The sequence below is a fragment of the Lactuca serriola genome, chromosome 5, assembly GCF_051521515.1.
Source record: "Lactuca serriola cultivar US96UC23 chromosome 5, Lser_US96UC23_V15, whole genome shotgun sequence".
NCBI lineage: Eukaryota > Viridiplantae > Streptophyta > Magnoliopsida > Asterales > Asteraceae > Lactuca > Lactuca serriola.
The window spans coordinates 72,436,951-72,463,825 of NC_136412.1; the positions used below are offsets into that span (position 1 = coordinate 72,436,951).

The 26,875-nt window shown below is 39.6% G+C and overlaps 1 protein-coding gene across 1 annotated transcript; it reads right to left on the reverse strand.

Moving 5' to 3' along the window:
* Nucleotides 1-6,431: 6,431 nt before the first annotated feature.
* On the reverse strand, nucleotides 6,432-8,060 carry LOC145052610 (uncharacterized). Its single transcript, XM_079000446.1, has 2 exons — nucleotides 7,418-8,060; nucleotides 6,432-7,329 (listed from the first exon to the last, which is right to left on the reverse strand). Exons 1-2 carry the CDS (start codon nucleotides 7,985-7,987, stop codon nucleotides 6,538-6,540), a joined length of 1,362 nt encoding a protein of 453 aa, XP_078856572.1. The 5' UTR covers nucleotides 7,988-8,060; the 3' UTR covers nucleotides 6,432-6,537.
* Nucleotides 8,061-26,875: the final 18,815 nt, after the last annotated feature.

Sequence of the window (26,875 nt, forward strand, 5' to 3'; positions counted from 1 at the left end):
AGTATGTTGACCCTAACTGAGTATGTGGATATAAAGAACACTGAAATCAGACTTAGAACGAAGAAATTATGGCCTTCGAAAGATTGGTGGTTCTTGACCCTAACTGAGTATGTTAGGTGTATGCTAGGAGTACGCCGGGCGTACTGGCTCAACATCCAGATCGCGGAGACTTTAGCATACGATGTCTGTATGCATGGTTACGCGGGGTGTACGACCAGCTTAGGCAAAACCCTAAAAATTAGGGTTTATGCCCTATTTAATCACCTTAAGTCAATCATGGATCTTCTTATGACTTGCCTCCACTTCTCCAAACCCTTAGAACGAAATCCTAGTGCCTTTTGTGATATTTGGAGCTTGAAAGTGAGTTTTGGTGGTATTTGTGATGATTTGAAGGAAGAAGAACTCTTGGAGGGTGCTTGGGAATAACTTGAGCTTGTAAATCCAGATTCATCATCATCTTTGCAAGCTATTTGAGGTATAAAGTTCCCTACTTGATGATTCTTTGTGCTAGATCTAGTTTAGGGCCTTGTTTATGCATTTTTGGATCTTTAAAGTTAAATTTGAGCTTTTGATCTACTATAGAAGTCATGGATGTTAAGACCCTACTTGATGATCCCTTGTTCATAAAATGCAAACTTTATGAGAGATATTGAACCATGCATGTGTTAAGACCCTTATTAAGCTTCTTTTCTGAGTGTTAGGTTCCATTAAGTCATGTATGGGTGTAAAATTGCCAATTTTATGTATTAAGTTGCCATTTAGGATCAGATCTGAGAGTTGGCAAGTTTTCTTAACTGAATAAGTGTAACACCCCAAATTTCTAATGTTCAATGAAGGGCCAAAAGTGTAAATTTAGGAAAGGGACTCGACGAGTAGGTCCGCTTACTCGCCGAGTCAGAGCGGGATTTTGTTGCGGTTTAAGTGGCCAACTCGCCGAGTCGGTGGCTTGGACTCGACGAGTTGGTGCTGAAGAGAGAAAACCCTAATCCCGGGGGTTGTGCCCTATATAAAGCACATTATAACCCACCCTCAGCCTCTTTACTACCCTTTTGACATCCAGAAACCCTAAATCGTGAGTGAGAGCCCTTGGAAGCAATTTGGAGCCTTGATAAGTGATTTTGGTGGAAAAGGGGCTTGAAGATCAAGAGGTTTGCTGCAAAGGAGGGATGTAGATCTGGGATCTACTTTAGTTGGAGATTATATTGGAGGTAATAATCTATTGCTTGGGCTCTTTTGCATCTAGATCTATTATCATGTGAGATTTGGGGCACTTTTGGTATGATTAAGAGCTATTTCGAGTTAGAGGCTTGGATATGAGGTTGCTACTTCAGATCTAGGCTTGTAATGGTCCATAATGTCATAAACTTTCAGTCATTGAGTTGTTGGTGAAGCCCCTTTATCTAAAACCCAATCCCTAGTGTGTTTTGGGCCTATATCTCCTTGGTTTCACGTAAAGGTTGCAACTTTATGTGAGGGTTAGGCTGTAGAAGAGAGGATCTATGGATTGGAGCCCCTGCATGGCTCGAAAAGCCTCTGTATGGATTGAGAATTGAAGAGACTCGATGAGTCACATAGGTGTACTCGACCAGTTGTATGAGCATGTGCATGGACTCGGCAAGTTGGAAGAACAACTCGACGAGTCTGTTGAAGATTGCCTTGGACTCGGCAAGTCTATTCTTGGACTCGGCGAGTCTTGGGGCGACTCGGCGAGTTAAGTTGTGTTATGAGGGTTTTCTGGGAATAGGAACTCGACGATTAGACGGGTTGACTCGGCGAGTAGAATCAATCAGGAAGGTTGACTTTGACTGAGGACTTTGACTTTGACCAAGAGTTGACCAGTTTGACTTCCAAGGGTATTTTGGTAATTCTGGTATTTGTGGAATTGGTTCTTTGGTAGTGTTCTGTGGTGAAGTTCGTATCGGTGGTCGGAGCAGCTTGGTCTTATCTCTTCAGTCGGCAATTTCAGGTGAGTTATCCTCACTATATCGAGAGGATCTACGGCACCAAGGTCGGCCCTTTATCGGATGGAAATCCGGGTATTGTTTGTTATGTTATTGCTTTGCTAGATCTGCATCCTAATAATTAGGATGGTGTCATGTTAGTGACCTGTTTAAGGTCGGTACCCGATATTTAGGGTAATGTCATGTTATTGACCTGGTTAAGGTCGGTACTCGGTATATAGGGTGATGTTATGCTAGTGACCGGTTAGGTCGGAATCCTGTTTAGGATGTTGATATGCTATGTGATTTGTTAGACTGTTTTTCTGGTTAAGGATTTGTTATGTGATTAATTGTTTTATGTGCACATGGTTGTTTGACGGGGGTTGGGTTGAGGCGGGTCCTACTTTGTGCTGTAGACCAACATACCCAGGGAGGACCAGATATTCTGAAGGCCCAACGAGCGGTCCGGATAGGCTGAAGGCCCCAAGAGGGCAGACCAGACGTGCCGAGGCTCGGAGAGTGGACCAGGTCAACTGAAGGCCCAGTGTGGGCAGACCAGTCGTACTATAGACTCAGAGAGTGGACCAGGTGGATTGAAGGCCCGGTGCGGGCGGACCAATCGCACTATAGACTCGATGTACATGGCTAGACTCGGAGAGTGGACCAGGTGGACTGAAGGCCCGGTGCGGGCGGACCAGTCACACAGTAGACCCGAAGTGCATGGCTATTCTGTTCTGTTATGATATGACATGTCATGTGTATGGTATATGTGGTTGGTATTTTGGGGGTATCTCACTAAGCTTTCGGGCTTACAATTGTGGTTTAATGTTTCAGGTACTTCAGGGGACCGTGGCAAGGCAAAGGCGTGATCGTACTGCTCCTCATGTTTCGGTTTTATGTTTTGGTTCTGGGAATACTCCGATAACAAATGGCTGTTCTATTTGTGATATGTTATGAGTATGTTTATGTGTGGTTGGTATTTTGGGGGTAACTCACGAAGCTTTCGGGCTTACAGTTCAGTGTATTGTTTCAGGTACTTCTGGAGATGGTGGCAAGGCGAAGGCATGATCGTATCGCTCCTCATGTTTTATGATTTATGTGATATGATTCTGGGGGATACTCTGATGTTTAAACTATTTTGAAAACAAGATGTATGAGCATAATGGTTTTTGAATGAGATAAAATGCTTTAATTTGGCTCAAATTTTATGGGTGTTACAATAAGTGCTTAATGGAGTGGATTGGTAATCTGGTAAGTATGTTGGGTGTACCCAGCTGGTACGTTGCGCGTATTGGCAGGCATACTCAGTAGATTGACTTTTGGGTTTGGTCCATATTTTAGGCTTTTAAGGTTTGGGCTTTGTTGGGCCATTGGAATTTTGACTTTGTGCCATGTATAGACTATGGACTTTCTTAGGATTAGGTCCATGATGATTTTGGGCCCAATTTGGAAGTTGGGCCTTATTGGACTTTGAGATGCTATTAATGAATTTTGGCCTTTTGAGCAATGGGATGGGCCTTGGTTTTAGGCCAAGTAAGAGAAAGGGTAAAATGGTATTTTGCCCTGGATATGGGTCAAGTAGCTTAGATTCTTGATTATGGGTCAAGATCAAATTATTAATTGGCTATTATTTGATGATGTTAGCACGGGGATTTTCTGGATCAGCAGACCGAGATTCATTTGAGTGTTTTAGCAGCTAGAGATGAGTTTTCCTTTACTGTACCCGTGGGTCGAAGGCACCAATGTCGGCCCACTAGTTTAGGATGTAGTGTAAAGATTTTCTTTGTGGCAATTGTTAGTTATGGCTGTATTTTTTTGATGATTGTGTGATTCTTGTTATGATATTATGTGTTTGTAGTAAGGGTGAAATAGACCCGGTATCCGGTTGAAATAGATCGAAGGGGATTTCAAGCACCCAGATATGCTTGACAGTATCCGGTTGAAATAGACCGAAGGGGATCGTAAGCACCCAGATATGCTTGATAATATCCGATTGAAATAGACCGAAAGGGATTGCAAGCACCCATATATGCTTGATAGTATCCGGTTGAAATAGACCGAAGGGGTAGGCAAGCACCCAGATATGCTTGGCTGTATGTTTGTATGGTATATGGTATCTTCGGGAACTCACTAAGCTTTGTGATTACGGTTTTCTGTTTATGTTTCAGGTACCTCGATTTCAAAAAGGAAGAGTTGGGGATGACTGCATTGTACATACCACATTATTCTGCATTTTTTATAACTCTGATGTATTTGGATGTTTATTGACATACTCTAAGTTCACTATGGTTTTATGATATTGTTTTGGATAATGGTTATATTAATATAAAAATCAAAATTTTGGTCTTAATTTTGGGACGTTACACAACTCACGTATGGAAGGGATAGAAGGGCTAAGATCACATTTTTATGGTTCATAATAGATCCATAATGGATAAAGTTTCCATCTTTATCCATTAGAATGGTCCCAACAAACAAGATGTAGTCTTTAAGTCTCAAAAGGACCCAAAAGTGCTTCTTTTTCAACTTAATCCATGAAGTAGAAGTCTCCAACCTTCATATCTAAATCAAAATGATGTTTAGATGGATAAAGTTTCCAACTTTATCCATAACAAGGTCACAAACTTTCAAGATCTAAACTTTATGCACTTAAAGTGACCAAAACTCATAACACCCAAAACTAGCTAAATCTAACAATTCCATGAGTTCCTTATTCTCCAAGGTGTACCAAGAACACTCCAAAGCACTTAAGAACACCTTCTTTTTGCTCTCAAGGCGTAATCTAGGGTTAGGGTTACAAGAGAGGGTGTTGGAGAGGTGGAGGCTAAGAACGGAATGGGTTTCGAGGAGTTAAGGAGCTTAAATAAGGCTTAAACCACGAAAATAGGGTTTGGGCACTTATCGCGTACGCCCAACGTACTCAATTTATGCCCAGCGTACTAGGGATGCCCTAGTACGCCCAGCTTACGCGGCTCAACCCAAAACCGCCCTAATTTTAAAGGATCATAACTTCTTTGTTTCAACTCTAATTTTGACGGTCTTTATATCCATAGAAAGGTGTTGAGAAGATCTACAACCCTATCAACTCTCCTTCACCTTAAAACTTACTAAACTTAAATCTAAAATTCATAAAAGGCTCGAACTATCACTTTACGGTTATACCCTTGGGCTCCAAAGCGCCAACCAAACTCTCAAATCACCTAAGCTACATTTGCCACATACAAAGGGGTCTAAATCTCTCTTTCTCCCAAGACCTGAAGCCTTATGATAACTGGTCTTCGATTCATGGCACTGAATTATAAAACGATTTGAAGCAGGGTGTTACATAGAGCAGAAGAGAAACTATTACAGATTTAGAGCAGTAGAGGAAACAATTACAGATGAGAGCAGTAGAGAGCGATTCAGAATTCAGAAAAAAAAAAAAGAACATAGGAGGTGCGATCGATAAAGAGTGAGAGAAGCGGACGAGAGCAGTAGAGCAATCGAGAGAGGACTGTATCATGATTTTAAATTCTAATCATCCATCTACATTCTCCAGAAGAGGACGCCTCGTGTTCTTCATCTTCAATTATTAGGCGTGTGTTTAGATCAAGAAGTCAGCATGCGTAAATTGCTTTTAGTTGGCGCTAATTAGGTCTTCAAGAACCGGCTCCGCTTGACGTGAAATGGATCTCTTACTGGACTAGCCGACTAGATGTGGCTCAACTATACAATAATACCTATAACAAGCTTTGAAAAATTGATGCCCCGCTAGAATTTGTTGCCTTGGGTCATGGCCCAGCTCGCCCTGGGCTTAGGTCTGCCATGTTTCCATCCTATGCAAGATGATCAATCGGCAGGAATAAAACCAGTTTATGTTATTCAAATTATAAATTACTTCCGCTGCTATCTTTGAGTTTTAAAACAATTTTTTAAATAAAACCCGACAATGTGTGTGTGCGTGTATATATATATATATATATATATATATATATATATATATATATATATATATATATATATATATATATATATATATATATATATGATAAAACTATTGTTTCATTAACTGGTTTTGATGCTACACATACTTAATGTGGTGAATACGATAACTCTATTGAATATTTATTGATAATGTTTCTATCATCATATATAAATTTTAAGCTCCGCCACTAATTTAAGATGGATTAATGACGGATGTGGCCTTCGAAAAATGGCCCTTTTTAGTGTCTCCTTGGCATGCTTTGGTTAAATGTGTGCTCCTCGAGACAATTGAGTTTTCTTTGGTTCGACTTATTCAATCATAATTGATCAAATTGGCATGGTCGGGTTGCTTGTAAACTACAAAGTGATCTTTTACGGAAATCGCAATCACTAACACCAAACATAAATACCGAATAGTAAAAGTGAATGGGTAGAAAACAAAATTGAATCTTGTTTTTTTGAACTACAAAACCCATAGAAAATTGGTACTCATTTGGTATGCAGAAAATAATTAAAACCTTGAAAACAGATACAAATCAAACTTGATATATTTTCACAATTAAAGGGTTATTGTGTACGTCAACTAAACAGAAAAAAAATGGCATATTATCTAAGAATTAAATAAATAAATAAATCAAACTTCAGCCACACTCTGGTTCCTTGTTGCATTGGTCTCCGGCATCCTGAGCTTTGACAGCTTCATCACCACCCAAACAACAAAATAAATGGTATGAATCAACGCGGTGATCCCACAACCCAACAGCAAAACCAAACAAACCCAAACACTCGTCGCATCCACATACCCATCTGGCGCCATCATCCCTAGCGACTGCAGATAAGTAGCCACCATAAACACCACCGTGAACAGTGTTCCAAGCGTAAGCACCCACATTAAGAACTTGTTTCTCAGAGGAAATCCGGTGATCAAGATAACAACTATGCCCAACGAAAATATCATAGTGATTGTATTATACATCACGAAACTGTTGAACTGATCCATATCTACTTCCGTTTGAACTGCGTTTCCAAGAGAATACCGACCATTTTGGGTGTCAGTAATCGCCCCTCCGGGAGGATTGATACCGGAATGGTAAGCCATCGCCGCCACCACTAAGGCGGCAACTATTAGAATCCCACGTTGCTTTTCCAGCCATTGTTTGTCGTCGTTCAGATACCGAGCCCATGTTCTTGATAGGAAACCTTTTCGTTTAATCTGAGAGAGAACTGCTGATGGCTGTAAAGGCTTAGAGAGAGGTCGAAGACCATTTTCTCTTAAAACACCGGCTTCCATAAGAATCTGTTGTGCTTCAAACCCTTTGAGATCTTTCGGGGATTGATCTAAAACATCTAGTGCCGTTAATCCATGTTTGTTTACAGCATTTCCATTACCTTTGATACTTGGTATACTCAGCAAATAGCTTAAAATCTGGACAAAATTTTATCAATTATTAATAGAACCTAACAAAAGTATAATTAACCTTGACTTGTTTGGGCTTAAAGATTAGAGAATATACCTGTATCTGTTTATTGATAGAAGCAGCATGCAAGAGAGTGTTTCCATTATGATCTGTGATCTTGGCTAACTCCTCTTCTTTCCACAGCTCCATCAACACTTTCAACGCCTCAATCCGATTATAATTAACACACATATGCAAGATGGTTTCTCCACTCGCCGGCGTCTCCTTAGCAGCTTGAGGATTCGCCTGAATCAGAGCCTTCATAACCTCCAAATGCTCGTTCATGGCTGCCAAATGAAGAGGGGTTAACCCATCTTGATCTTGAAAACTACACACGCCGCCACTACCTAACCGTATAAGTTCTTGCACCATCTCCAGGTTGCCATTGGCGGAGGCAAGGTGGAGTGGGGTTCGTCTTTGGCTGTCTAAGGCCATGGCAAGTTTCGGCTTTTGGGTCAGAACCACCGTGGCAAAATTGAGATGGCCGCGCATGGTGGCGATGTGGAGGGGGGTTTCATTGAAGGCGGTGAGTGAGAGTCTGTCGAGGATGAGTTGGTCTTGATGGAGTAGTTCATTGAGTGCTTGTACGTCGCCTTTCAAAGATGCCTCGTAAAGCTTTCCTTCCATATTTTCTGATATCGATAAAACACTCCTTTACATGGTGTTATATACTGGTTCCACAAGGAGGTGGACTTTCCACGATGTTTCTTACCAATATGCAAAACTTTGACCAAGAAAATTTCAAAGTCAAAGAGACTCAAAGCGTGAGATAGTGGTTTAAACATAGGGCCACTGGATTTTTAAGGATAAGGTTCGGATTTCAGAACAATGATGACGTTGAATGGGATGAGGACCATCGGTAACCGCGTTTGTAGTTTGTTGCTTGTAGTTCAGCACACTGATTCAGCAACTGCCTAATTAGGACCACTTTCCTCTTTTGCAACTTGATCACATTAAAGCAAAGATCCACATATATTAAACATATAGATATTAAAGGCCAAAGGCCAAAACGACTTAATAATGCAAAAAAAAGTTGTGTTAGCCAATGGTTACCAATTAAATTTGGTTGTGAAAGTAATGATCACCATATTAAAACAATTGGCTAGGTGTGGAGTGGTGGAGTTTGTAATGATCAACCTAATTGTCTTGGAGATTATTATATGGGAAAATAGCTTGTCAAATGAACTTTTCAAACCGTTTAAAAAATCTTAATTATGTTTTGTCAGTTCAAGAAAATTCTACAAACTTAATTTTTTGCCTAAAAAAACCCAACGAAGTTACACTTTTATTCAATTCTATGGAAGTCAAAGAAGAGAAATAGATGACGTGACTTATTACTATATCGGGAAAATGATTTGTAAGATCAATTTGCTAGGTGTGGAGTGGTGGATTTTGTCATGATCAACCTAATTGTCTTGGAGATTATTGTATACTTGGATAGTTGGATGTTAGCTAGACAATATACTTTTCCAGTAAATAAATATCGCTTATTTGATGAGTATACATGGTGTATAAAATATAAATTTGGTTTGTTGACCAATGTTTTAAAAACTGGTTTGAACCAAACGGTCGAACCAATTGGACCGAAAACCGGATGAGAGAACGGTTCAACTATCATCGGTTTTATGTCGATTTCTAAACCGGATTGAACCGGCCGGTTTTTAGAAAAACCCGGTTAAACCGGTCAAAATAAACCAGTTAAACCGAATAAAAACACATGAGAAAAAACCATTTCCATAATAAACTTTGGTGAATTTTTTTTCAAATCTATTTAATTTTCTCTAAATAAAAACATATGATATATGTTATAAAGTTTTTTATGTGTTTGTATTCATCTAAAATTATATTTTGTTTCAGTATTATATTTTATTTTCTTTTTGACGTATATAGATTGATATAAAACACTAAAACTTATGGTTATGTGTTATTTTAATGTATTTGAATTGATCAACAACTTATTTTTATATATTTTTTTAATATTTAAACTGGTAACGTCAAATTAATGATTTATATATGTATGTATGTGTAGGAAAATAGGAAAAATATATATATATGATAATTATAGAAATCGGTTGACCCAGCGGTCGAATCGGTTGAACTAGGAACCGGTCACCATACCGGTTCAACTAAAAAAACGGTTTTTAAAATATTGTTGTTGACGAATTATAAGTTTCTTGGCATTGTAAGAACAGAAGTTTTCAAATAGCACAAGTCCAAAAATAAAGTTAGCACAATTGCAATATGTCGTTTTGAAGAAATTGAAATGCCAATGTGGAATTGGTGACTTTGAGCAAAATCGAGAGACATGTGTGGTAAAAATAGGGTGGTTTTCTTAAACTATAATTATTCATCACAAGAACTATTAAAACTAGATGAAGGGCCGTAGGTTACATTAAATATATTTATATAATTAAATACTTATAAATATATAATGAAACAGTTAAATAATTATAAAAATAACTATGTCATCGAATTAACTTTAAAATAATATTTTGTATATTAAGGACATGGAAATTTATAATTATTTTAAACTATATGATAAAATAGACATTTATTAAAACAATATAATATCAAATAGTCAACAGTCTCAACTTATAAGTTGCGTTGTGAAAAAAATTGAATATAACTTTTGAGACTGTTAACTATTGATATTATATGGATAGTTGAATATACTTGGATAGTTGGATAGTTGGATGTTAGCTAGACAATATATTGATGTTCATTGTCTCTAAATTGACTGGTCCGGATCTACAGGTGTTACAATTATCTCCCCCTTAGGATGATTACGTCCCAAAATCATCAACGAAACAGGGCTTGTATAATGACTCTCTACGTTAACTCTTCATCCTAGATAATAACTATAACTTCTATGTTGCTTCGAACGAGTATTTAACTCTTGGACTCCTTGACTGCAGGTGGTGCTCGATCTTGCACCTACTCTCTATCTCACGTTAGACTCCAAATTTTGACCTTTAAGTCACAATCTCGATCCTTACTGGAGACTACTTCTTCTTCTTAACAAACTTAAGATAAGTTCTTTAATTGTTACAATGGATCGATGTGTCATATTCTAATGACATATCATCGCATGTTGCAACGCTTAGACTCAGGTGGTGCTCGATCTTGCACCTACTCTCTATCTCACGTTAGACTCCAAATTTTGACCTTCAAGTCACAATCTCGATCCTTACTGGAGACTACTTCTTCTTCTTAACAAACTTAAGATAAGTTATTTTATTGTTACAATGGACCGATGTGTCATATTCTAATGACATATCATCGCATGTTGCAAGGCTTAGACTCAGGTCTCTTAGAGTTAAATTCCAGAACAGACTATACCTTCCTTCATGTTCTAATCACATCTTAAAAGGTAGCATTTCTAGCTACAATCAACTATCGTGATACCTCTACTGATCGCTTTGATTATCTTTTATTTCAATCTTCGGGCTTAAGTTAGATGTTACATCGAACATTGGTTCTCTGAACCACGTAACATACTCATCGTAGTCAGACTTAATTTGATATGACAACTAGGGTCGGAATAACAATCATCTTCTTAGTCATTACCGAAACAATGGTAATGACATATATGAACAAAATGGAATGAACTACTAGCTTCTTGGTAACCTTGTGACTTTCCCTGATCCAAGTGTGAGTCTTGTGCTTCCGGTAGTATAGGCCTTTACTATCATTCACACCTACTCATACCCGTCCCAAGTATTGTCTCACAGCTTTCCACGTCACCATACAAGAAAATCACATAACAACTTAACACATCAGATAGCAAAACTAAGGTTTTATATTATTCCTTGAAACGATTACATAGATGTTCAAGTTCACCCTAGACTATGCCTCTAACAGGCTACATCATACGATACTATGGCTAATGCATAACTCGATCTTCGGATATGAAGTCCTCATCCTTGATTCCTCACGTTGTTATTTGCTTCGTCGAGGATCATGTGAAATGCCCTTGGCTTTGGCAGTGCATTTGGCCTTGCTGCTTCGTTTTTCTTTGGGCAGTCTCTAGAAATATGCCCTTCTTTGTTACATCCGAAACATACCTTCTTGTTGAATGTGCACTCGTGTGACAACCCGATATTTTTCGAATCGATGTAATGACCTAAAAAGCCAAGGATTGTAATCTCTTTTAATGTAATGAAATTTGCATCAAAATTTGAATGTTCAAAAGTCTCTATTAGGTTACATAAAATGATAAACATCGTATCAAGGGTTTTAGAAATATAAAGAACACTAACAACCGAGTTATAACGAAGAAGTTATGACCAATCTAAGAGTCATAGTAAAAACCGGCAATACTGATAAACGTACAACGCGAGGTTTCAATACAGTTATATTTAGCCTTAGGTATCTAAATGAAAGTTGTAGATATCATTAGACCGTATGCGTATATAAAAGAGCGTCCAAATATGACTTCGTATGAAAAAGTTATGATTTTTTCAAGTTTCGAATATAGCAGCACACAGCTAAAATACTCGAAATAGAGATCGACATATTTTTAGCCGATACAACCTAAATGAAAATCGAAGATCTCAACAATAGTAGCACAACGGTATAAAGTCTGACGATAACGGACATCACATGAAGAAGTTATGGATTTTTAACGGACTTTTCGTGTCCCGGCCCGTTAAAGATAAATAAAAATAAAAATAAAGTCAAAATTTGCCGACGGAGTCTAAACGAGAGTTGTAGAGCATAATCTCACCTACACATGGATATAAAGAACGTTAAAAACGGAGCTCATACGCGGAAGTTACGAATTTTACAAGTTTTCGGCACAAAATCTGAGGCTACCAGGCCTACCACAACGTGGTGAAGAAGCCACGACGTGGTATTGTGATTGATGGGTGCCAGGTGCGTTAGAAAACGTCTCGTCAACAGAAGAGGATATAATCCCTCACCACGACGTGGTGACGTGTACCACGACGTGGCGCCCAAATTTGGGCTATAAATAGCAGCCGAAGGTGTTGGGTTCCATTGCTCATTTCTTCTCTCTCTCGTGTCGAAGCTCTGCGTTTAAACCCCCCGAAGGCATCCCGAAGCCCCGGTCTTCATATCCAAGTTCCGAAGGAAGGTTTTTCACTCCCGAGATTCCTGAGAAATTCAACTTTCCCTGGTCGCAGTTCTGCTCAGTTTTCGTTTCACTTTCTTCTGTCTATCAAGTGAGTTCATACCCTTACAACTACGATTTCAAATACTTAATAAATGCTTTTATACACTTTCAAGGGGGGAATACAAGTAAACACACGGTTACTCTCCTGTGGAAAACATTAAACTCTTACTACACTTATCTTTATGTAACAAATCATATGTGATTCATAACTATCATATGAAAACGTTCGCATGCAACACCTATTTAATAACATTTTGTCCTTTAAGAGTAAAAACAGGTTGTTATACAAATATCAAACACTTTATTTATATTTTGGTGTATAAATGTTCAATAGTGTTATTACAAATGTTATACTTACATACCAAGCTGATACTGCACTAGGGTTTATCATACAACGAATCATACATTTGAGAAAAACTATATAAGGTATAGTTCACTAGATATTCAAGAGATTTTACATACTATAAGTACTATATCAAGGAAATACTTTCATATACAAAAACAAATGAACTTTTCATACGTAAATCTATTTGATACTAAGTTTTGTGAGACGTTCAGCTTCACGTACTTTCAAGTATGCAGTTAAAGCCCTGTATTATATACCATAATCTCTTGTAGGGAGAGCGTGATACTTGTGTATAGATCTATACGGGATTGACAATCTCGCACCTAAACAGTTAGCTACAGTTAGACCGGCAGGTCTGGGGTGACAAACATCATAACATTCCAACGCCTGAAGAATGTTGTTACAGGCAGTCAGGGTCAATAGTATGGTTATAAAACTCACATGAAGTATTAAAAACACGTTGATTTATGGGGTTATCTAATGCCTTAGAGATTCTTTTACATACATAATTCTTCTATTCTAGGCATGAAAAACACTATTGCATAATAATCTTTGGAACTTTTTAACTACCTTACACTTATGGAAAAATATTGGAATTTTAGAAACAACATTCGAAACAGTCGGGTCTTAGTAGAAGACTACTTTTATACTAGTAGGAAATATGGGATTTTATAGGAGTTTTCAAACATCTACAAACTATTTCATTTAAAATTTATACAAACATTGACATTAAATACTTATGAACTCACCAGCTTAAATGTTGATCTACTCTTTCAAATCTACTTGTATTTCTCAGGGATTCAGTAATACAGGTAAACTTCAGCTTTTGGAGAAGTGATGCTATGGCGTCAGTTTTAAACTTATTTTGTCATCATATTGTAATTTGTTTTTGAAACAAGTATCATCCGACAATGTAACTCTTACATTATATATATGATGGTTGTGTTTACTTTCTTTACTATGTATTCAACTGTTACGATACTACATGAAGTCATCCACCCTCGAACGATTCCGCCTTTCTGGTTTGGGGGTGTGACAGATTGGTATCAGAGCATTGTTTATAGTGAACTAAGTATATTGAACCACATAAGATATACAAACTATAAATGCATAGGGACTAAAACTCTCTGACAAAACGTTTTTACACCTAAACCGCATTTCATTTAGCTTAAGTTATTTGGGTCGTAAAAGCACAAATACATGCATACAACGAGTCATTTTCATAGTAGAACTATACAAGAAGTATTAAGACAAGTTGGACACTACGACTAGGTCTCGGAATATGTAATCAGATTTGGGACGAATATAGCCTGATCAACTTTATTTATCCGAAATCGGACTAATGTATGTTGAGGGATGGTCGTAGTGAGCAACAAGTCAAAACTTACCAAAATAACACTAGTATCAAACATACAAACTTAAATACTATAGGAGTATTTGGTAAATATAATAGTTTAACTTACGTATTTAGATGTACATGTTTTAAATTCTAGCTAATTCTCATATGTCTATTCTCGCACAGACACAATGGCTAGATTCCACCCACCAGGGGACCCCTACTACCCGAATCAGGGCAATGGAGGATGGGTAGAGGAGGACCCCGAAGAGGATGAAGAACCCATAGAGTTGGAAGAAGGGGATGACTCTGGGACAGACTTAGAACCAGAAGTAATCAACCCACCAGTTGCCCAATTTCCCGCAGTTTGGAGAAACTTTCATGGACCAACTCCCATTTGGGGAAGTCACCTTCACCATTGGAGCCAACAGCAAGGAGTACGTCCTCCCTACGGTATGTGTCAGGACTTCTATGACGTCAGTGATGGAGGTTCAGCCGACCGAGCACTCCTAGTCATGGTGGGAAAACTAGCCAATCAGTCCTATCAATCCGGGGTTCAAGCTGACCAGATTTGTGAAGTCAACGTAGAAGTACAAGTTCACACTTTCGACATCTGTCGACTGGACAGGGCACAAGATAATGCCCAACTCCGAACCGACACATTCCAAGCGCAACTGATTACAGCCCTCTCTGAGATAAGGGAACAACAAACTGCCTTCGATAGGCGTATTATGGAAGCAAAGCAATCAGACACGGAGTCAAGCTCCAAGCGCAACTTACGTTGCAAGTAGTACTTGCCGGATCCCAAAATTTTGTTATAGAATAGGAACTCGGCTAAAAGTCTTACTTTCCTTTAACTTCTGTATCGGAGATCCTTAGAAGGGTCGAAATTTTCCTAACTTCAAATGTAACTCGGCATGTGTTTAATATATATGAAGAAATTCCTTTATGTGTAAATTCTTTGACTACCACTCAGATTCATAAGTTTATCTATCATTATGCAAACTTTTATTATGAGTCAAGCTCTAAACCTCGGGTAGGTCAGTCGAATTTATAAATTGATAAAAATAACAAATTTATTAACACACAACTTTAAAACATTAAAAATTTATGTTCTTCATTCTATTTCCTTAGCAGCACGATGCCGCCCCATAGATCTACACATCGTGTCAACAACACAACACCACCACCACCACCTCCATCAACGGATAATGCCGCCTTGATAGCTGCTGTAAAAGCTGCAGTGACAATAGCAATGGCACAGATGAGTAATAATGGGTCCGGAAGTGGAGTAAATAGCTCTATGATGTGTTTAAAATGCACCGGTTTTATTCCTACTTTTAGTTGATAAATTAAGCACACAAAGGCAGTGAACCTGTCTTTTAGTGGTATAGTTGGATAAGTAGGGTGTTGAACTCAAGGAACGGAAATTAAACTAATAACTAATTTTAACTAAGCAAGTAATAAAAGTAAAAGGGTTTTTTTCTCTAGTTTGACAAGAATAGAAGCTTAAACATACCACGTAAGCACTTAATTAACTAAGCAACTAAGACAAGTAACAAATTCACCAAATTTGATAAAGGGTTTCTGTTTAGGTCCAACCAATTCACTCCTATGGTTATTTGTATGATAGATCAATTGTTATTAGTTACCAACTATAGTGGTTAGGTTCATGTTCATTACTACTAACCCTTAGACAATTAATCAATTCAAGCAGTGGCCAATTGTTTAAACTAATTAATTCCCTAGTTCAATTATTTGGATTAAATAAGATTTGTAATTGGTTAATCAAGTTGGTGTTTCAATTAACCTCTTGTTTGTTGGTTTCTCAAACAAGCTCACACATTAATTTACCCATTCTCTTATTAATCCTAGTTTCATATTCATTATTCCAAGGCATATGATAAAGTGTTCACATAAACATATGAGGTTAACAACTAAGAGATGTTAATGTAGCTTAATTGTCTTCCAATTAACAGAAAATAGTTGTGGTTAATGCATATGGTTCTTTAACAAACTTAATTTAATAAGATCACCAATGAACAATTAATCAAAAAGTAATAATTAAACCATAGGAGTAACTTGGTCTTCCCCAAACAGAAACAAAACGAATTTAGTTCATAGTCACAGTAAAAACAAACTCAAAAACAAATTCAACTAGGCTAGACATGCTTAATTCCAAAGATTAAGTGGAATGTATAACCTAAATTGCCTTGATTCTTCAAAGGATCGAAGGTTAGGGTTCCTCAGCTCTCCAAAGGGTTCTTCAATCGCAGGTACACTTCCCAAAATGCCAGAAGTCCCTCACATTCGGATAAAGGCTCGTTATTTATAATTATCACCAAACAGGGGATACTCGGCGAGTAGATCGGCCAACTCGCCGAGTAGATTCATGGCATCCGTCTTTTGCCAGGAGTCTTGACTTATCTTCGGGAATATTCCTAAGTAGTCGCCGAGTAGCCTCGCAGACTCGCCGAGTTAATGTGTTTTTGTTCCTCATTCTTCATTCTTTGGTCTCTAATTGCTTCTCCTTGTTCCTTTTACTTCCAAGCATGCCTTTTGGACTGAAACAAAATTCAAGCATTATTAAGTACCTTTTTTCCACATTATGCACATAATTAGCTAAAAATGTATGCAAAACATATGACTAATTATGCAAATATCACTCTACGAATGGCCAACACCAGGGTCGTTCAGGGGATTGCACTTTCAAGGACTTCACCAATAGCAAGCCCATAACTTTTAATGGATCCGAAGGGATAATGGCTCTATCACAATGGATAGAGAAAATAGAAGCGGTTTTCGAGATCTGTGCATGTCTAGAAGTGAGCAAGGTAAAATTTGTCGCTTGTACATTCTCCGAGAGAGCTCTGACGTGGTGGAATGGCCACGTGAAATCACTAACTTTGGTAGTGGAAAATTCTATGGGCTGGGAGAATCTAAAGCAAATGTTAATGCAAGAGTACTGTCCAAGGGGCGAAGTACAAAAGCTAGAGCAGGAACTTTGGGGCCTTACTATGGTAGGCTCGGACATCACAAGCTATACCAATTGTAACACCCCGAGTTCAGAAGTGCAAGTTCAGGGTGCTTGGTGTAATTAAGGAGGATCGACTCGGTGAGTCAATGGATAGACTCGGTGAGTCGATTCGCGATTTTGGTCACGTGTCCGTGCTGGAATGAGAAACCCTAATTCCTAGGGTTTGCACCCTATTTAAGGAGCCTTAATCCTCCATTTCGGCCCCTTGTCACCCCTCTGAGGATCAGAAGCCCTAAAATCATAAGAGAAGAGCCTTGGGAGCATTTTGGAGCTTAGATAAGTGATTTAAGAAGGAATTCTTCAAGACTAAGGAGCTTGGATAAAGGAGGATTGAGGAGATTTGGTTTACTCTTCAGTTGGAGGTTGTTTTGAGGTAAGGATTCGTCATCTTGTCTTATTTCCTTCTAGATCCACCTTTTTGGAGCTTTAGGGTTTGTTGGGAAGAATTTATGTTGAGATCTTAATGCATGAGTTAGATATGGAGTTGAAACTCTAGATCTGAGTTCCATATGGATTCTATGTGAAGAAAGCCCTTTGATTAGCCATGCAAAAGCCAGCCCTAATGAGTTAAGTTTCATTTTAACTTGGTTTTTGATGAATGGGTCATGGAAGCACGTAAAGGTAGCAACTTTATGTTGCTAATGAACCATAGGGAACCTGATCTAGTGTTTGGTGTAAGGGAGTGACTCTGTGACTCGAGATTATGGAACTTCACGTTTGGACTCGGCGAGTTTGGGAGATGACTTGGCGAGTCGGACTAGAGATTAGGCATGAGTCTCGTAGTAACTTGGCGAGTCACATGGGTGTACCCGACGAGTTGCATGAAGATAGGCAGGAACTCGACGAGTTGGAAGAACAACTCGGTGAGTCTGTTGAAGATTGCCTTGGACTCGGCGAGTCTGGTCGTGGAGTCCTAATCTTTTTCTGGTTGAACGGTGAATCGGTGAGTCGAGGGATGACTCGGTGAGTTGAGCGAGAAGGGACTCAGAATTGTAGGACTCGGCGAGTCGACGGGGCGACTCGGCGAGTAGGGTCACACAGGAAGGTGGACTTTGACTTAGGACTTTGACTTTGACCAAGAGTTGACCAGTTGACTTCCAAGGGTATTTTGGTAATTATTGGTATTTATTGAGTTCAGTCTTTTGGTATTGATCAGTGGTGGAGTTCGTGTCGGAGGTTGGAGCAGTGTGATCTTATTTCTGCAGATCGGCTTTGCGAGGTGAGTTATCCTCAGTATATCGATAGGGTATAAGGCACCAAGGCCGGACCTTTATCGGATGGAAATCCAGGTAGTTGTTATGTTATTGCTTTACTATATGTTTGCATCCTGGTAGTTAGGATGGTATATGTTAGAGACCTGGTTAAGGTTGGAATCCTGGTATATAGGATGATGCTATATTAGTGACCGGTTAGGTCGGTATCTTGGTTAGAGTGTGCTATGTATGTGATCTGCTAGATTGGTTGATTAGTGATGAATTGCTATATGATTATATGTTATGTGCACATGGTTGATTGACTAGGGTTGGGTTGAGGCGGGTCCTGCTTTGTGTTGTAGGCCAACATACCCAGGGCGGACCGGATATCCCGAAGGCCCAGCGAGCGGTCCGGATAGGCTGTAGGCCCCACGAGGGCGGACCAGACGTGCTGAGGCTCGGAGAGTGGACCAGGCCGACTGAAGGCCTGGTGCGGGCGGACCAGTCATACTGTAGACTCAAAGAGTAGACTAGGTGGGTTGAAGGTTGGGTGCAGGCGGACCAACCACACTGCAAACTCGATGTATGTTGCTAGACTCGGAGGGTGGACCAGGTGGACTGAAGGCCCGGTGCGGCGGACCAGTCACACAGTAGACCCGAAGTGCATGGTTGTTCTGTTTATGATATGATATGTTATGAGTATGGTATATGTGGTTGGTATTTTGGGGGTAACTCACTAAGCTTTCGGGCTTACAGTTTTCAGTGTATTGTTTTAGGTACTTCAGGAGATCATGGCAAAGTGAAGGCGTGATCGTACCGCTCCTCATGTCTTATGTATTTATGATGTGGTTCTGGGAAATACTCTGATAATAAATGAATTGAAAACCTTTTTGTAATGAATTAACGAATACGGGTTGCTTTTGAAAAGTTTAAATTGGTTGAAAATTTTTGGATGTTACACCAATAGGTTTAGTGATTTGGCAATCCTTTGCCCAGGCATGGTTGCTCTAGAGAGCAAGAAGATCGAAAGATACATTTGGGGACTGTCACCCCAGATTCGAGGAAGTGTAATAGCTTCCAAACCAGTCACTTTCGATAGCGCCAAACAGTTGGCACAAGCCCTTGTTGACCAAGGAATCTGTCAAGGCTTCGCAACTGCTGTCCCGGAGCAAACCATAGGAAACAACAACAAAAACATCAGTACCAACAAAAATAGCAAGAACAAGTTTTGGAACAAGAGGAAGAGTCAGTTTTCACAGGAACCTCCTAGGAAGTAACAAATAGTGGCAGTCCATGCCGTTACTACCCCCACTACTGCTCGTGTTACCTCTGCACCAGCAAGGCAATACGCTGGGAACCTACCGAAGTGCGTCAAATGCAATTTCCATAACAACAGAAATTGTCTGGAGATGCACTGCAACAACTGCAACAAGAAATGGCACACTGCCCGTTTCTGTAAGGCACCAGCACGACCAATCACTCAAGTCCCTAGAGTCGGTGTGGGTCAGGCGTGTTATGGATGTGGGGAGGCTAGACACTACAAGAGAGACTTCCCTAAGGTAAGGAATACTGGCGGCATGGGAAGAGTGCTGGCAATAGGGCAGAACGAAGCAATAGCTGGTCCCACGGTGGTTATGGGTACGTTTCTCCTCAGTAACGCTTATACATGCATACTCTTTGATTGTGGTGCGGAGAGGAGTTTCGTGAGTCATAAATTCAAACACATACTAAAATAGAATCCGCAATCACTCAATAAGATATTTACAGTAGAAATTGAAAACGGTAGAACAGAAAGCACAAACGATATGTACATAGGCTGCACACTAACTCTAAACGAACATTCATTTCAAATCGATCTAATGCCGATCACTATAAAGAGCTTTGATGTCATCATCGGTACGGATTGGTTAAGCCTACACCATGCCAATATACTCTGTCAAGAAAGGGTCGTTCGCCTAAATCTGCCAAACGGCGAAACTCTTGTCATTTATGGTGACAAACCTGGTACCAATTTACAAATCATCTCTTGCGTCAAAGCCCAAAAATACCTGCGTAAGGAGTACCATGCCTTCTTAGCCCACGTAGTAGATAAGGAAAAAGAAGAGAAAGACCTCAAAGACATTCCAAAGGTCTGCGATTTTCCCAATGTCTTCCCTGAAGATCTTCTAGGAGTCCCACCAGCACGACAAGTCGAGTTCAGAATCATTAATTCCTGGAGCTACCCCAGTAGCTAAGTCGCCGTATCGTTTAGTGCCAGCTGAGATGCAAGAATTATCCAGCCAATTAAATGAACTACTCAACAAAGGATTCATCAGACCGAGTTTCTCACCTTGGGGAGCACCAGTTCTATTCGTAAAGTAGAAGGATGGATCTTTCCGCATGTGAATCGCTTACCGAGAACTCAACAAGCTCACTATCAATAACCAATATCCCTTACCACGCATTGACGACTTGTTCGACCAACTCCAAGGAGCGAGTTATTTCTCAAAGATCAATTTGAGATCCGGGTATCATCAGCTGCGAGTCTTGGAAGGAGATGTTCCCAAAACAGCCTTTCGAACTCATTACGGTCACTACGAGTTTGTAGTGATGCCCTTTGGATTAACAAATGCACCGGCGATGTTCATGGACTTAATGAACCGAGTGTGTTGTTCATTCCTGGAAAAATTTGTGATCATGTTCATAGAAGATATACTCATTTATTCGAAGAATAAAGAAGAACACGGTCAAAACCTCCGACAAATCTTGGAAACTCTAAGAAAAGAAAAGCTATACGCAAAATTCTCAAAGTGTGAATTTTGGATTCGGAAAGTAGATTTCCTGGGTCACGTGGTTAGCTAGGATGGGATACACGTGGACCCTTCCAAAATCAAGGCAATCGAGAATTGGCCAGCCCCAAGGACCCCAACGGAAATCCGACAATTCTTAGGCCTTGCTGGCTACTATCGAAGGTTTATACAGAACTTCTCGAAGATTGCTAAACCACTTACCACCTTGACCCAAAAGGGTGTAGTTTTCAATTGGGAAGAAAGACAACATGGTGCATTCCAAACACTGAAGCAAGCCCTATGCAGCGTACCTATATTGTCCTTACCATAAGAAACAGAAGACTTCGTGGTCTACTGTGATGCATCTAATCAAGGTCTTGGATGTGTTCTAATGCAACGAGGAAAAGTCATCGCCTACGCCTCGAGACAACTCAAGACGCACGAGGTCAACTACACTACACACGACCTCAAACTAGGAGCAGTCATTTTCGCCTTAAAGATTTGGAGACACTATCTTTATGGCACGAAATGCACAATCTTTACCAATCACAAGAGCCTTCAACACATCCTCAATCAAAAGGAACTCAACATGAGGCAAAGACGATGGGTTGAACTGTTAAATGACTATGAATGTGAAATTCGTTATCACCCAGGAAAAGCGAATGTGGTAGATGGTGCCCTTAGTCGAAAGGAATACTCGGGCCACCGAGTGAAATCCTTAACCATGACGATCCATTCCCACCTATCCACACAAATGAAGGAGGCTCAGAGGGAAGCCTTGAAGACAGAGAATGTGACGGGTGAGGATTTAAGGGGGATGGATAAGAATCTTGAAGTCAAGGGTGACGGAGTTCGTCACGTCGTGGATCGGATCTGGACACTGAAGTTTGGTGGGTTCAGAGATGTGGTCATGAATGAGGCTCATAAGACACGATAATCCATGCATCCAGGTTCAGACAAGATGTATCTGGACCTCAAGAGATTATATTGGTGACCGAACATGAAAGCAGAGATCGCTACCTATGTGGGCAAGTGTCTGAATTGCGCCAAAGTCAAGATAGAGTACCAAAAGCCTTCACGATTACTGCAACAACCTGAAATACCCGAGTAGAAGTGGGAGCGGATAACCACGGATTTCATAACCAAATTAGCCAAGACAGCAGGTGGGCTAGATACCATCTGGGTGATCATCGATAGGTTAAGAAAATCCGCACACTTCCTACCCATAAAGGAAACTGACAAGATGGAGAAGCTAGCTCGAACATACATCCGAGAGATTGTACGACTACATGGTTTACCAATATTCATTATCTCTGACAGAGATAGTAGGTTCACCTCGCGATTCTGGCAGTCGCTACAAAAATCTCTTTGAACGAAACTAGACATGAGTACCGCTTACCATCCACAAACCAACGATCAAAGTGAGGGGACCATACAAACCTTGGAAGATATGCTAAAAGCTTGCGTAATCGATTTTGGTAAAGCATGGGATACCCATTTACCACTAGTTGAATTCTCATACAACAATAGCTATCACTCCAGTATTAAAGTTGCTCCATTCGAAGCCCTCTATGGCCGCAAGTGCAGATCATTACTGTGATGGGCTGAAGTGGATGACACGTAACTAGCCAAGGGTTAAGTACCCGACAACGCTCTCACAGGCACAGAAATTATAAGAGAAACAACTGAGAAGATAGTACAAATTTGGGAACAACTAAAGGCTTCAAGAGACAGACAAAAGAGTTATGCGGACAAAAGACGGAAGCCCTTAGAGTTTCAGGTTGGGGACTGAGTGCTATTGAAGGTCTCGCCCTGGAAGGGGTTAATACGCTTACGAAAACGTGGGAAACTAAACCCAAGATATATCGGACCATTCGAGATCCTTGCAAGGATCGGCCCGGTAGCATACAAACTTCGCCTACCGCAGGAACTCAATAACGTACATCCTACCTTTCATGTGTCAAACTTGAAGAAATGTTTGTTCGATGAGACCCTCGTCGTCCTTCTAGACGAAATCGAAATCAACGAGAGTCTTCACTTTTTAGAGGAACCAATTGAGATCATGGATAGGGATATCAAAAGAACAAAACAAAGTCGCATACCCATTGTGAAAGTCCGCTGGAATGCAAAGCGAGGACCTGAATATACTTGGGAACGCGAAGATCAGATGAAACAAAAGTACCCGCATCTCTTTCCCTAATCCAAAAATTTTAACTTTATATTTAATTTCGGGACGAAATTCCCTCTAACGGGGGGATGATGTGACAACCCGATATTTTTCGAATCGATGTAATGACCTAAAAAGTCAAGGATTGTAATCTCTTTTAATGTAATGAAATTTGCATCAAAATTTGAATGTTCAAAAGCCTCTATTGGGTTACATAAAATGATAAACAACGTATCAAGGGTTTCAGAAATATAAAGAACACTAAAAACCGAGTTATAACGAAGAAGTTATGACCAATCTAAGAGTCACAGTAAAAACCGGAAATACTGATAAACGAAACACGCGAAGTTTCAATACAATTATATTTAGTCTTAGGTATCTAAATGAAAGTTGGAGCTATCATTAGACCGTATACGTATATAAAAGAACGTCCAAATCAGACTTCGTATGAAAAAGTTATAATTTTTCCAAGTTCCGAATATAGCAGCAGACAGCTAAAATACTCGAAATAGAGATCGAGAGATTTTTAGCCGATACAACCTAAATGAGAATCGAAGATCTCAACGATAGTAGCACAAAAGTATAAAGTCTGACGAGAACGGATATCACATGAAGAAGTTATGGATTTTTAATAGACTTTTCATGTCCCGGCCCGTTAAAAATAAATAAATATAAAAATAAAGTCAAAATTTGCCGACGGAGTCTAAACAAGATTTGTAGACCATAATCTCACCTACGCGTGGATATAAAGAACGTTAAAAACGGAGCTCGTACGCGGAGGTTACGAATTTTACAAGTTTTCAACACAAAATCTGAGGTTGTCAGGCCTACCACGACGTGGTGAAGAAGCCACAACGTGGTATTGTGATTGATGGGTTCCAGGTGCGTCAGCAAACGTCTTGTCAACAGAAGAGGATAGAATCCCTCACCACGACGGGGTGACGTGTACCACGACGTGGTGCCCAAATTTGGGCTATAAATAGCAGCCCAAGGTGTTGGGTTCCATTGCTCATTTCATCTCTCTCTCGTGCCGAAGCTCTACGTTTAAACCCCTCGAAGGCATCCCGAAGCCCCGGTCTTCATATCCAAGTTTCGAAGGAAGGTTTTTCACTCCCGAGAGTCTCAAGATTCCCAAGAATCCCAAGAAATTCAACTTTCCCTAGTCGAAGTTCTGGTCAGTTTTCGTTTCACCTTCTTCTGTCTATCAAGTGAGTTCATACCCCTACACCTACGTTTTCAAATACTTTATAAATGCTTTTATACACTTTCAAGGGGGAATACAAGTAAACACACGGTTACTCTCGTGTGGAAACATTAAACTCTTACCACACTTATCTTTATGTAACAAATCTATATGATTCATAACTATCATATGAAAACGTTCGCATGCAACACCTATTCAATAACATTTTGTCCTTTAAGAGTAAAAATAGGTTGTTATACAAATATCAAACACTTTATTTATATTTGGTGTATAAATGTTCAATAGTGTTATTACAAAGGTTATACTTACATACCAAGCTGATACTGCACTAGGATTTATCATACAACGAATCATACATTTGAGAAAAACTATATAAGGTATAGTTTACTAGATATTCAAGAGATTTTACATACTATAAGGACTATATCAAGGAAATACTTTCATATACAAAAACAAATGAACTTTTCATACGTAAATCTATTTGATACTAAGTTTTGTGAGACGTTAAGCTTCACGTACTTTCGAGTATGCAGTTAAAGCCCTGTATTATATACCATAATCTCTTGTAGGGAGAGCGTGATACTTGTGTATAGATCTATACGGGATTGACAATCCCGCACCTAAACTGTTAGCTACAGTTAAATCGGCAGGTCTGGGGTGACAAACGTCATAACATTCCAACGCCTGAAGAACGTTGTTACAGGCAGTCAGGGTCAATAGTATGGTTATAAAACTCACATGACATATTAAAAACACGTTGATTTACGGGGTTATCTAATGCCTTAGCGATTCTTTTACATACATAAATCTTCTATTCTAGGCATGAAAAACACTATTGCATAATAATCTTTGGAACTTTTTAACTGCCTTACACTTATGGAAAAATATTGGAATTTTAGAAACAACATTCGAAACAGTCGAGTCTTAGTAGAAGACTACTTTTATACTAGTAGGAAATATGGGATTTTCTAGGATTTTTCAAACATCTACAAACTAATTCATTTAAAATTTATACAAACATTGACATTAAATACTTATGAACTCACCAACTTAAATGTTGATCTACTCTTTCAAATCTACTTGTATTTCTCAGGGATTCAGTAATACAGGTAAACTTCAGCTTTTGGAGAAGTAATGCTATGGCGTCAGTTTTAAACTCATTTTGTCATCATATTGTAATTTGTTTTTGAAACAAGTATCATCCGAGAATGTAACTCTTAAATTATATATATGATGGTTGTGTTTACTTTTTTTACTATGTATTCAACTGTTACGATACTACATGAAGTCATCCACCCTCGAACGATTCCGCCGTTCTGGTTTGGGGTTGTGACAACTCGTTGGCGTAATGGCCAGACTTTCCACGCTTGAAACATATCACCTATTCGCCACATTTTCCTAAGTGTTTCTTCTCGCACTTATCACACCATCTTGCTTCGCCTCTTCCTCCTCCTCCAAACTTCGAGAATTTACTCTCCTTGTTGGGCCTTGAAGATCCTTCAAACGTCCTCTTTTCTCCTGCCTTATCTTTTTCTAGACCCCTTTCTCTTATCTGGGTCTCTATATTCTTAGCTGGTGTAACGAATGTTTTCAAAGTAGTTGCCATTTTGACCGTCGGGCCAAAGTCTGGGGCAGTTCGTTAGCGAACCTATCTATCTTGGAGAGTTCAGTATGCACTAAGTAGGGAAATAACTTCATCCTTTCAGTGAATGTGGTAGCATACTCATCAACACTCATCTTCCCTTTCTTTAGGTTCTGAAACTCGTTGTTTAGGTCTATCTGATCTGTCTCTGTGCAGTACTGCATTTTTAACTGCTTTGTGAATGCTTCCCAAGACATTCGTATGGCTTCTCCTCGTGGCATTGTATCTGCCAGCAACTTCCACCAACGTAACACTCTGGTCTTTAGTTGTCTGCCTGCAAATACTGCCTTTTTCTTATCATTGCAGTCGCAGCTCTTAAATACCATCTCCATCTCGGAGATCCAGTCCATAATCTCCACTGGGTTTGGGCTTCCACAGAGACTCGGGGGTTTTGCACCCAAGAAATTCTTATACATCCACCTATCCTTGTCATTTTCCTTCTCCAGGCCATTCATCCTTACCCCTTGGGTTCCAACTTGACTCACAGTGCGACTATAATTTCCTTCCTCCGATTGTTCAGCGATCAACTCAGGTTGCACAATTGGCACCATAGGTTCATCCCTATTTTCATGCAACATCTGCCTCATCTCTTCTCTTTGGTCAGCCAGCATAGCCCGAATCATGGCTTGTACTCCAACCATTGTGATTGGCTCATGAGTGGCTACTACAATAGGTATTTTCTCAATCA

Bases quoted from the DNA above. Each gene is read 5' to 3' on its own strand.
- LOC145052610 (XM_079000446.1), bottom strand. From the start codon at position 7,987: ATGGAAGGAAAGCTTTACGAGGCATCTTTGAAAGGCGACGTACAAGCA. The intron at 7,330-7,417 runs GTATATTCTCTA...AATTTTGTCCAG, and splicing joins CTATCAATAAACAGATACAG to ATTTTAAGCTATTTGCTGAG.